This window comes from Chlorocebus sabaeus, chromosome 1 (genome assembly GCF_047675955.1).
Source record: "Chlorocebus sabaeus isolate Y175 chromosome 1, mChlSab1.0.hap1, whole genome shotgun sequence".
NCBI lineage: Eukaryota > Metazoa > Chordata > Mammalia > Primates > Cercopithecidae > Chlorocebus > Chlorocebus sabaeus.
Window position 1 is genome coordinate 66,809,303 of NC_132904.1, and position 12,584 is coordinate 66,821,886.

The 12,584-nt window shown below is 35.4% G+C and overlaps 1 protein-coding gene across 1 annotated transcript; it reads left to right on the forward strand.

Moving 5' to 3' along the window:
• The first annotated feature begins 11,283 nt into the window (after nt 1–11,283).
• On the forward strand, nt 11,284–12,237 carry LOC103247912 (olfactory receptor 52D1-like). The gene has a single exon (XM_008019902.3). The coding sequence runs from the start codon at nt 11,284–11,286 to the stop codon at nt 12,235–12,237; it is 954 nt and encodes a 317-aa protein (XP_008018093.3).
• Nucleotides 12,238–12,584: the final 347 nt, after the last annotated feature.

The following is a 12,584-nucleotide window of genomic DNA, read 5'->3' on the forward strand; positions in this document are numbered from 1 at the left end:
TAAGGCCTTTTATACCTTAGAAGTGGCCCTGCTGTGGATTATTTTTATGAAGTTCTATTAACCACTTATTTGTTACAATTGTTTTTGATATCTTTGGCATGAAATCATTCTCAGTTTGGAGCAGGTGTTTATTCAGATTCACACACTAAGGTTTTGTGAGGTGGATATGGTAAAACTGGAAATAAAATACGTTTTGGAAAATATTACCAGAGTGTGTTTACTGATTTAGGTTTCCTTTCACATTACTTGACTAGGGATAAACTATAGTAATATTCTTTTGGGGTTGAGAACAATTAAAGCAAATTAAAAGAAAACAAATGTGGGTAATGACAGTGATGATAATGTAATCATCAATTTTTGCCATTTTGGAGATAAACACTTAGTACTTGAGCACATCTATGAAGAGATTTCAACAGCAGTAATTTTCAACTTTACTACTTTCTGATTTCTCTGGCTTGGAAAATCATCACCCTCAGATCTCCATCTTCTTCTATGTTTTATACTTAATTTCTATTATAAGCAACCGTGCCATATTGGTAGGAATGTGGGTGGAACAATCACTTTAAGAACCCAAGTGCTTCTTTATTTCCATGCTGGTAGTCCATGACCTGAGCCTCTGTGCCACCACCCTACATACAGTGCTTGAGATTTTCTGGTTCAACACTCATGAAATACACTTCAATGCATGTCTTGCCTGGATGTGCTTTAGCCACATTTCTTCATGATTTTTTCAAGCCTACTGCTATGGCTTTTGACTGCTATATAGCCATATCCAATTCTCTCAGATACACGCTATTCTAAACGGTGCTCCCATTGTAAAATTTTCTCTGGGGTTTGTGTAATAGGTTGTCATTGTCCTCATCCCAGCTCCTATCCTCATTAACAGCTAAAATTGTGTGAGACCAATGTACTTTCCTGTACTTATGTCTATAATAGGATAGCATCAAGTTTTTCTGCCATGACCAACATATTAATGGGCTTTTATGCCTCATTGTGATTACTCATCATATGTTAGGTAAATTTTATTCTTACCTAGCTTTCCTATTTGATAATAGTTCTGGGTATTGTTTCCCAAGAAGAGTGAGTCAAGGCTCTCAACACCTGTGTTTCCCACATATGTGATGTGCTGCTGGTCTATATTCCCATATTAGAAGTGGCCTTTATTCACCACTTTAGGAAGTATATCTCACCTGTAGTTCGTGTCATCATGGGGAATTCCTTTTATGCAATACGATGGCTCAATCTAGTTGTTTACTGTTTCATTACAAAGCTGAACACTTTAACGATCTTAAGGAACAGATATTATTTTCAAGGTATTAAGAAATTAATTCCAGGGCCAAGAAAACTAGATTTTTCTGAGAATAGACTCTCTTATAGGATTAGAAAATTTATTCTGTCATGGGAACCTAATGACACAAATTGTAAATAAGAGAATAACACCACCATTAATGCCACCATTCCACCCCTTTCTTTGGATGTGATTCCAGGACAAATAAGGAGCATCACGACTATCAATTAAGTTTTCTAGTCACCTACCTCAAGAAAATTATATTTTTTTCTGGAAACAAAGATATGTATTTTGGTAGCCCAAAACGTGGGATTTCCATTAAAGGTAACACATTAGCATTTTTTCTACAAATACAATACGAGATTGCATATGAGCATGAGTACTCTTGAGTCTCACTATTTTAGGTCTGGATAAAGAGCTATAAATTAAAGTAATAGATCCTAAACTGTACTGATCTAAGCAAATAAATGGCAAATTGCATGCTGTGGGTGGGTACAAGCTAATTTCCTAAATTATAAATACATTCTTATCTGAAGTCTTTGAGATCATTCTTTTACAATTTGATCACTCTAAAGACTAAAACAAGCAAAGGGCAAATACAATTTAGTGAAGAAAAGAGTCTTTTCAACAAATGATACTGGAACAACTAGACATTCACATGCAAAAAGATGAATCTGGACACACATCTCACACATTTTGAAAAGTTAACTGAAAATTGATCATATACCCAAATGTACAACACAAAACTATAAAATGACCTATAAAATCTAGGTGACTGTGAGTTTGGCAATAGCTTTATAGATACAGGACCAAAAGTATAATCCATGAAAATTTTAAAAAATGATACATTGATTTCATTAAGATTTAAAAATTTCTGTCTATGAAGAACATACTGTTAAGAGAATGAAAGCTAAACCATAGACGGGCTTATCTGATTGAAAAAAAAAAATCTTGTACCAAAAAATAAACCAAAAATCCTTAAAACTCAAGAAAAAACAAAGTAGTTTTAAAAAAGACAAAGAGATCTTAACAGATACTTGACCAAAGAAGATATATGAATAACAAGGAAGTATATGCACAGATGCTTAACAACATATGTATCAGGGAATTGCAAATTAAAACAGCAATATAATCACATTACACATATTTTATGATGGCTAAAATCTAAAATATTGAAGTATTTAAATATTTCTTTATTTCTTTTGCTTTCTTGCTTTCAAGTTCTGGCTCTGGCTCTTTGCCCAGGTTGGAGTGCAGTGGCACAACCTTGAGTCACTGCAAACTCCCTCTCCTGGGCTCCAGCAATTCTCCAACCTCAGCCTCCCAAGTAGCTGGGACTACAGGCACACGCCACCATGCCTGGATTATTTTTGTATTTTTAGTAGAGATGGGGTTTCGCTTTGTAGCCCAACTCCTAGGCTCATGTGATCCACCTTCCACAGTCTCCCAAAGTGCTAGGATTAAAGGCATGAGTCACATATGTCAAGCATGTATATATATATATATGCGCGCGCGCGCACACACACACACACACACACAAGCTAGTAGTTTCTTATTCAATGATTGATTCATTTATTATTTACACATTTAGTAATTATAGAGTGTCTCATTTACACCAAGCATAGTGCTAATTCTTGCATTTTCTGCTCAATAGTAGTTAGAATAAGATAAGAAAACATATTATCCATTATTAAGACCTATACAAATATTGAGAGCCATAAAACATTTTTCAAGTCTTTTACCTCCATTTTTTTCTCCTTGAAACAAGTGTAGACATGTGAACTAAGAAAATTAATATAAATTTGCAAGTATTATTATACAATTCCATACACAGTCATGTGCTAATTTCAGAGAAAATTAAAAAAGAAAAGAGAGTTTTGTTTATCAAAAACAGTTCTAAATCAAAATTAAAGAGTTCTATATTATCTGTTTCCTGCTACCACAAAGTTGTAAGTAGCTATATCTCAGTAAGCTACATTTTTGATATTTAAATGAATAGTGTACTCTAAATTAAGATACATTTAAAATAATGGATTACAATCACTGGTTTCACATGATAATATCTGGGGTGTTTCAAAAATTACTGTCTTAACTTTCTATAAGATTAAAATTATTTCCAAAAATTCAGGAAAAGAAAAAATTAAACAAAAGTCCCTTTTTATTCCTGAGAAAACTAAACCTCATCAAACAGGGCTGAACATGTGTATAAGCATTTAAAAAGTGATGCTGATGCCCCATGATAGGTAATAACTTCTGCTTTCAGCCATAATATGCTCTTATATCAATACAATAGTTTATAATCTTTAAATAGATGGATTATGTAGAATTACCAATGCAACAATCATATAACAAAAAGGTAGTGTAAGATTCCTGGCAAATATTATACAATATCAAAAAGCAAAAATATAATAATGTTTGCTAGATTCAAGAAAAACTTCATGGATTAGTGACCTTGAATAAAGTTTGGAATTAAAAATTGGAGAGAATAAATAAAAATGATTTTCAACACACTACTGTGTCACACGTTTGTAGTTAAAAAGGATTTATGCTGAAGTTTCTTATGAGCTTAAGGAGATTTTGGGCTGAGACAATGGGATTTTCTAAATATACAATCATTCATCTGCAAACAGGGGCAATTTGACTTCTTCTTTTCCTAACTGAATCCCCTTGATTTCTTTCTCTTGCCTGATTGCCCTAGCCAGAACTTCCAGCACTATGTTGAATAGGAGTGGTGAGAGAGGGCATCCCTGTCTTGTGCCAGTTTTCAAAGGGAATTTTTCCAGTTTTTGCCCATTCAGTATGATATTGGCTGTGGGTTTGTCATAAATAGCACTTATTATTTTGAGATACGTTCCATCAATACCGAATTTATTGGGCGTTTTTAGCATGAAGGGCTGTTGAATTTTGTCAAAGGCTTTTTCTGCATCTATGGAGATAATCATGTGGTTTTTGTCTTTGGTTCTGTTTATATGCTGGATTACATTTATTGATTTGTGTTTGTTGAACCAGCCTTGCATCCCAGGGATGAAGCCAACTTGATCATGGTGGATAAGCTTTTTGATGTGCTGCTGGATCCGGTTTGCCAGTACTTTATTGAGGATTTTTGCATCCATGTTCGTCAGGGATATTGGTCTAAAATTCTCTTTTTTTTTTGTTGTGTCTCTGTCAGGCTTTGGTATCAGGATGATGTTGGCCTCATAAAATGAGTTAGGGAGGATTCCTTCTTTTTCTATTGGTTGGAATAGTTTCCGAAGGAATGGTACCAGCTCCTCCTTGTACCTCTGGTAGAATTCAGCTGTGAATCCATCTGGTCCTGGACTTTTTTTGGTTGGTAGGTTATTAATTATTGCCTCAATTTCAGAGCCTGCTATTGGTCTATTCAGGGATTCAGCTTCTTCCTGGTTTAGTCTTGGGAGAGTGTAAGTGTCCAGGAAATTATCCATTTCTTCTAGATTTTCTACTTTATTTGCGTAGAGGTGTTTATAGTATTCTCTGATGGTAGTTTGTATTTCTGTGAGGTCGGTGGTGATATCCCCTTTATCATTTTTTATTGCATCTATTTGATTCTTCTCTCTTTTCTTCTTTAATAGTCTTGCTAGCGGTCTATCAATTTTGTTGATCTTTTCAAAAAACCAACTCCTGGATTCATTGATTTTTTGCAAAGTCTCAGGATACAAAATTAATGTGCAAAAATCACAAGCATTCTTATACACCAGTAACAGACAAACAGAGAGCCAAATCAGGAATGAACTTCCATTCACAATTGCTTCAAAGAGAATAAAATACCTAGGAATCCAACTTACAAGGGATGTAAAGGACGTCTTCAAGGAGAACTACAAACCACTGCTCAGTGAAATCAAAGAGGACACAAACAAATGGAAGAACATACCATGCTCATGGATAGGAAGAATCAATATCTTGAAAATGGCCATACTGCCCAACGTAATTTATAGATTCAATGCCATCCCCATCAAGCTACCAATGAGTTTCTTCACAGAATTGGAAATAACTGCTTTAAAGTTCATATGGAACCAAAAAAGAGCCCGCATTGCCAAGACAATCCTATGTCAAAAGAACAAAGCTGGAGGCATCACGCTACCTGACTTCAAACTATACTACAAGGCTACAGTAACCAAAACAGCATGGTACTGGTACCAAAGCAGAGATCTAGACCAATGGAACAGAACAGAGTCCTCAGAAATAATACCACACATCTACAGCCATCTGATCTTTGACAAACCTGAGAGAAACAAGAAATGGGGAAAGGATTCCCTATTTAATAAATGGTGCTGGGAAAATTGACTAGCCATAAGTAGAAAGTTGAAACTGGATCCTTTCCTTACTCCTTATACGGAAATTAATTCAAGATGGATTAGAGACTTAAATGTTAGACCTAATACCATAAAAACTCTAGAAGAAAACCTAGGTAATACCATTCAGGACATAGGCATGGGCAAGGACTTCATGTCTAAAACACCAAAAGCAACAGCAACAAAAGCCAAAATTAACAAATGGGATCTAATTAAACTAAAGAGCTTCTGCACAGCAAAAGAAACTACCATCAGAGTGAACAGGCAACCTACAGAATGGGAGAAAATTTTTGCAATCTACTCATCTGACAAAGGGCTAATATCCAGAACCTACAAAGAACTCAAATAAATTTACAAGAAAAAACAAACAACCCTATCAAAAAGTGGACAAAGGATATGAATAGACATTTCTCAAAAAAAGACATGCATACAGCCAACAGACACATGAAAAAATGCTCATCATCACTGGTCATCAGAGAATTGCAAATTAAAACCACAGTGAGATACCATCTCACACCAATTAGAATGGCAATCATTAAAAAGTCAGGAAACAACAGGTGCTGGAGAGGATGTGGAGAAATAGGAACACTTTTTCACTGTTGGTGGGATTGTAAACTAGTTCAACCATTATGGAAAAGAGTATGGCGATTCCTCAAGGATCTAGAACTAGAAGTACCATATGACCCAGCCATCCCATTACTGGGTATATACCCAAAGGATTATAAATCATGCTGCTATAAAGACACATGCACACGTATGTTTATTGCAGCACTATTCACAATAGCAAAGACTTGGAATCAACCCAAATGTCCATCAGTGACAGACTGGATTAAGAAAATGTGGCACATATACACCATGGAATACTATGCAGCCATAAAGAAGGATGAGTTCATGTCCATTGTAGGGACATGGATGCAGCTGGAAACCATCATTCTCAGCAAACTATCGCAAGAAAAAAAAACCAAACACCACATGTTCTCACTCATAGGTGGGAAGTGAACAATGAGATCACTTGGACTCAGGAAGGGGAACATCACACACCGGGGCCTATTATGGGGAGGGGGGAGGGGGGAGGGATGGCACTGGGAGTTATTCCTGATGTAAATGACGAGTTGATGGGTGCTGACGAGTTGATGGGTGCAGCACACCAACATGGCACAAGTATACATATGTAACTTGTGCACATGTACCCTAGAACTTAAAGTATAATAATGAAAAAAAAAAAGAGCAAAAAAAAACCACAAAGGTACTTATTAATCACTTTGGATATTTTCTGTTATAATCCATGGAATTAAGCACTTTGTAAAAGAACAAGTATGGACTTTATTCAGGCATAATCATTTTTAATTTTAGTGACATAGGGGTTAAGTAAATAAATATGGAGCCAGAGATACATGAATTCAGATCCTGATGTCACCTTTTATTACCTATAAAATTTTGCACCATTTTATATTTTTTACATTTATCAGCTTTCTTTTTTCTCATCTGTTTCATGGTATTTTTTTCCAAATACATTTTTGAAGATCAAGTTGTTTCATAATATTTTTTCTTGATATATTCAGCAAATGTATCTCATACCAAAGAACTCAACAGACCTTTGGGGAAAACATTTTTATTATCTTAAAGGATAGTTCAGAATAATTACTCCATCTAAAAGTAAAATAGACCTTTAGTTTGGGGAAATGCCCTTTAATCCCAGAGGACCACTGATTCTCCTTCCACTTACGGCTTTTCATCAAGTAGGATCTGCAGTCAGTTTTATTCCAGCTCGTGTTCATTCAGCACGTTTATTTGCATCTGGTCCTTTTAGAAGGTGGCTTTATGGATGACTGTCAGCTTTTAATTAGGATGAGTTAAGTTAGAGACACAGGACAGGAAAAGAGAGGAGAAAAAAAGGAGACACAGGGCAAGAAAAGAGGGGAGAGAGCTACATTCAAACAACGGCATTTATAGAACTATGAGAACTGCAAAAAGGTAATGCTCAGCTCTTTAAATGTCCTTTGTAAAGTTAAAAATAAAGATTACAGGTATACGCTAACAAGGAGAAATAGACCCTTCCTTTCATAACTGATGAAAGTTAAGTTACCTGTTAATTAGCTAAAATATAAGGAGCATAGGGTCAGAGATACTCCAAATTAAAATTAAAATAGCATTAAAACTGCTTGAACAAGACAGGCCATGGAAGAAGAGACAGCTGTGAACAAAGAACACCTGGTTTCCTTCCATTCAGCATTAGAAGTTGATCAATCGGAACTTCTGTGCAAAGAACATTACTTAGGAGTAAGCTGAAAAAAAATGTGTCTATTTGTTAAAGTGATCAGGTGGGCAATCATTACATTCTTTTGTCACATTAACTCTTATTGTTTGTCATGTATTTATCCTCAAACTAGTTAATCTATAGAGATAAGAAGGAGTAGAAAGTATGGAAAGACATTTAAATCTAATAATATTTAAATCAATATGTGCATATTGAATACACTTACTTAAGCATAGATATGGTTTGCTGAAAGAGCCTTCACATAATGTTAGAAAACCTTTAAAAGTCCCTGTGTGCTTGAATTTCTGGATATAGTATACCATAATTTATGGCTACACGGGAGAAAGTCTTAGATGTGTGTAGGTACAACATGAAATATGTTTCTCAGAAATAATATGTTAATTAAAAAAATTCTGAGAGCCAACAGAGATGCATGAATAGCTTTATGTTTACCTGGAAGTGGAAATCTGGGTAATCAAGCTCTTTGAACCCTCAGCTAAAGCAGTAATTTACACAGAATCAACCTTCAACAAATGGTACTGTCTCCCTGTTCTAAGAGTCCTGTTTTCTAATCATGGCAAAACAAAGCAGTGATAAAGATAAACTAAAGAACAGAAGTCTTTTTCTTTTACTATAGGAAGAGATAGCAGGGACACTTGTCTTAACTCTAATACCTATGTGTGTTGCTTAAATCGTAATAAGTAATAGAAATGTAATTTCATTTAGGAAAGTATTTGGAAGCATCAATGGAACAGTGTTCAGAACATGGTTTTGGGGTCACATGGCTGTGCAACTACTTGTGTTTTCCTTCTACTAAACATCATTTCATGCCAGTATTTGGGTTGGCTCTTGGTAATACCTAGGTATGCTACAGTTCCTACACTGAGGAAAATTTAATTTTATGAGTAAAAGAGATGTCATGAAATATATGAATAAATACAATATTCCACAATTTAATAAGCTGTCAAAGTGAAATATAAAATGTATAAAAATGCAATGAGAGCAGAGAAAATTTCTGCCTAAAGTAATTCAACAAAGAGTCATAGAGGAGATTACTTTTGACCTCAGTACTACAGGATGTGCAGTATTTTGCAAGGGGAAGTGGGGGGGGGGGAAAGATGTGGAGGAAACTAAAATTAGATGGGTATGTGAAAACGTCAGAATTTTACAAAGAAGCATGGTGCATTTGGGGAATAGTTATAATTTTGGTGTTACCCTGTGGAGAAGATAAAGAGTAGCCTGGTGAAGAGGCTAGAAAGAATTGTTTGTTTTGTTAGCTAAAATGAAAATCTGCTTATGCTGTGCCTTTGCTTAGATATTTTACTAGATCTATATTACCTGTGGAATAATGATCAAATTCCAAGGCTTGCTGTATAAATTCTTTCTCTATGTAAGATAATCTTCTAAGTTAACGTGTTTTAATTGACTTAATCATCTTTACAACCTTTTGATATCACCATTTTAATGACTAAAAACCTGAAAAATGAGATAGTGTTAGTATGATTTGGGCAACTTAAGCCTTATTGTGGAGATAAATGAAGTTAATAAAATAACATAGGAAAAGCCTATGATGGGAAAGCAAACAACCAGAAGAAAGAAAACAACCAAAAGCCAGAAGTGATAGCATTACAAGTGACAGCTGATAAATTTTAAGGTTCACTGGACTTTGTTTCTTCTGAGCTATATACAATAATTTAAAGTATTGTGTAAAAAATCATTTTATAAAGCACAGGTTAAATTGGGAAAATTTCAAAATACCTTTGGGAGTATTTCTAATCATATATTTACTCAGTATAAAGTACTCTATATTCAAACACAAATACTGAGTAATGTAAGTCATAGTTCAGTTTATGGGACACTTGGTGAGGTTTTATAAATTATAATGAAGTACTCAGGGTTCATTATTTGGAATCTCATTATTATTAAATTCAACAGATTTTTCACCAATTAATGAACAGTATACAGAGCATGCTGTAAAAGGGATAATCAAAATTTTGTAAGAGGATATAAATAACCTTGTAATTAGCCTAAACTTATTTCAAAATTATATTTCAATTGCTTTGATGTAGATGTACAATACATATTTATAAAATTGGTAGTAATACTGATTAAATTCAAGGTATGATCAGTGATAAGTGCTTAATAATAAAGAAACATATTTTAATGATTATTTAAAAGTGTTTTATAAAATAATACAAACAAGTTTAAGTGCAGAGTCCGTATAGGCATTTGCTTCAAATCATGAAAAAATTAACATTAAAAATTCATCAAAGTGTTGGTAGGTTATAGTTGACTATGCATTTAACTTCTATGACAAGAGCTATTGAGTTTGACATAACAAAACAGCTTAACTTTGCAGTCATGAAGAAATATGTTAGATTTTTTGTGTCTCAGCCACGTTTTTTGTAATGTCATTGCATCATCTGTAACACCTTCAGCTTCTAATTACTAAAATTGAAAATATGATACTTAGCTTGCATTGGTTTTCCAGCTAAAAATTAATATAGGTAGATTTTAGGAAAATATATTTTTCATGTTAAGAGAAATTAAATATTACTTTTATCCCTTACTTCACATTAAAAAATCGATATAAACTGAACTCACCCTAATAGCGTAAAAATCAAGAGATGCCAGGTGCATTGATCCATCTTGTGACTAATAGGTTCAGATACAAATAATGAAAATTAAGAATCACAGGACACACTGGAGAATATATAGAAGTAGAAAATTAGGATTTCTTAAAACCAGGCTTAAAATAATTGGGCATATAAGATGGGAATGTTTCCCTTGAAAAAGAGAGAACTTAGTGAATACGTGACTTACTCTCCTGTTTGGGGAAGACTGCCATGCAGAAGATATGCAGTCTGTAAAACTCCAGAGGAAAGGGCCGATATTGCCTCCCAGATCCTAGGGACAGGTTCTGTGACAGCACTAGGAAAACAAAACACGTACTGGACTGTCTAAGAAATGAACAACTATACCTGACAGCACTCAGACATCAGCTAGAGAATTATATTTTAGGATGATGTTAAACAGGAATTTGGAATTATAAGATTTTTTCCATTTGTAAAATCCGATGTTTCTATCAAAAGCTCATTTGTCCTATGATTAAATCAAATAGCAAATCCAAAAACTGTCATAAAATTTTTATTGTACATTGATTGCTAACAAAGTTTTTTTTTCTTTTAAAAGTTTTATGAGATTCATGACAATTTACAATTACTACTTTCTATCTGGTTACATAGTTTTTGCTTTGTGTCATGGTATTTTTCACTCTAAAGTACAAACTTGAAAGTATTTCAATGTGGTATTTTTGTATCTTCAAATTAGTTTTTCATTTGTTTTCAGATTTGGTTGTAATGACCTTGGCAGAAAACATTTGCCTTAAAATAGAGAAATCCAACTGCAAAGGCAGAAGCAGCAGCACCATGGGACCAGCCAATACATCCCAAATATCACCAAACACCTTCTTGCTGATGGGCATCCCAGGACTAGAACATCTGCATGCCTGGATTGGGATTCCCTTCTGCTGCATGTACATGGTGGCCTTGATGGGGAATGTGACCATCCTGGCCGTGGTGAAGGCAGAACGAAGCCTCCACCAGCCTATGTTCCTGTTTCTGTGCATGCTGTCAGTCACTGACCTGGTCCTCTCCACATCCACGCTGCCCCGCATGCTCTGTCTCTTCTGGCTCAGAGCCCGTGATATCACCATTGACGCTTGCTTGGCCCAAATGTACTTCATCCACAGTGTTACTGCCATGGAATCGGGCTTCTTCCTGGCCATGGCCATTGACCGCTATGTGGCCATCTGTGACCCACTGCGCCACGCCACCATTCTCACACACAGTCGCATTGCCAACATTGGAGCTGCTGTGGTCCTCAGGGGAGTGGTCGTCTTTCTTCCACATCCCATCCTGCTCAAACAACTGCCCTACTGCAGAACTCGAATCATTGCACACACTTATTGTGAGTTCATGGCTGTGGTGAAACTGGCGTGTGAAGACACAGGGACCACCAAGCGCTACAGCCTCAGTGTGGCCTCTGTTATTGGGTCCTGTGATGGCTTTTTTATTGCTGTTTCCTATGTTCTAATCCTCAGAGCTGTATTTCATCTTCCATCACAGGAAGCAAGTCTTAAAGCTCTAGGCACATGTGGTTCCCATGTCTGTGTCATCCTCGTTTTCTATTCCACAGCTGTCTTTACCTTCCTGACCCACCGCTTTGGCCATAATGTGTCTCCCCAAATTCATATTTTCATTGCCAATATGTACCTTCTGGTACCACCCTTTCTTAACCCCATTGTTTATGGTGTTAGGACCAAGAAAATTCGAGACCATGTCATTAGTTCTCTAAGGATAAAAGTTGCTCGACTAAGCTAAAATTGTTTGTAGAGATGGCAGAATCACAAAGGAGGAGGGCAAATGATTGATCCCTTTCTCATAACTGACATTAAATGTCACCCAAATAAATCAGACATTTAATCAAATTTTAATGGGGAAGAATGGTCATATATAATAGAAACTCCCCAATTCTAGTGCATCCAGTTAGGTGTTATATATTTTGTGTGCAACTGGGTCTTGGGGAGCTTACTTAGAACTTGAATGGGAAAGGAATCTCCTTCTACTCTTTGCTACTAATGAACTTTGGTATAACTATGGGTAGTAATTTACTTTCAAATAAGAAGCGATTGAAAAAGGGGAAAAATCCATGGAAATATTTAAAAATT

Excerpts from the sequence above, each read along its gene's own strand:
- LOC103247912 (XM_008019902.3), top strand. The coding sequence starts at position 11,284 with ATGGGACCAGCCAATACATCCCAAATATCACCAAACACCTTCTTGCTG.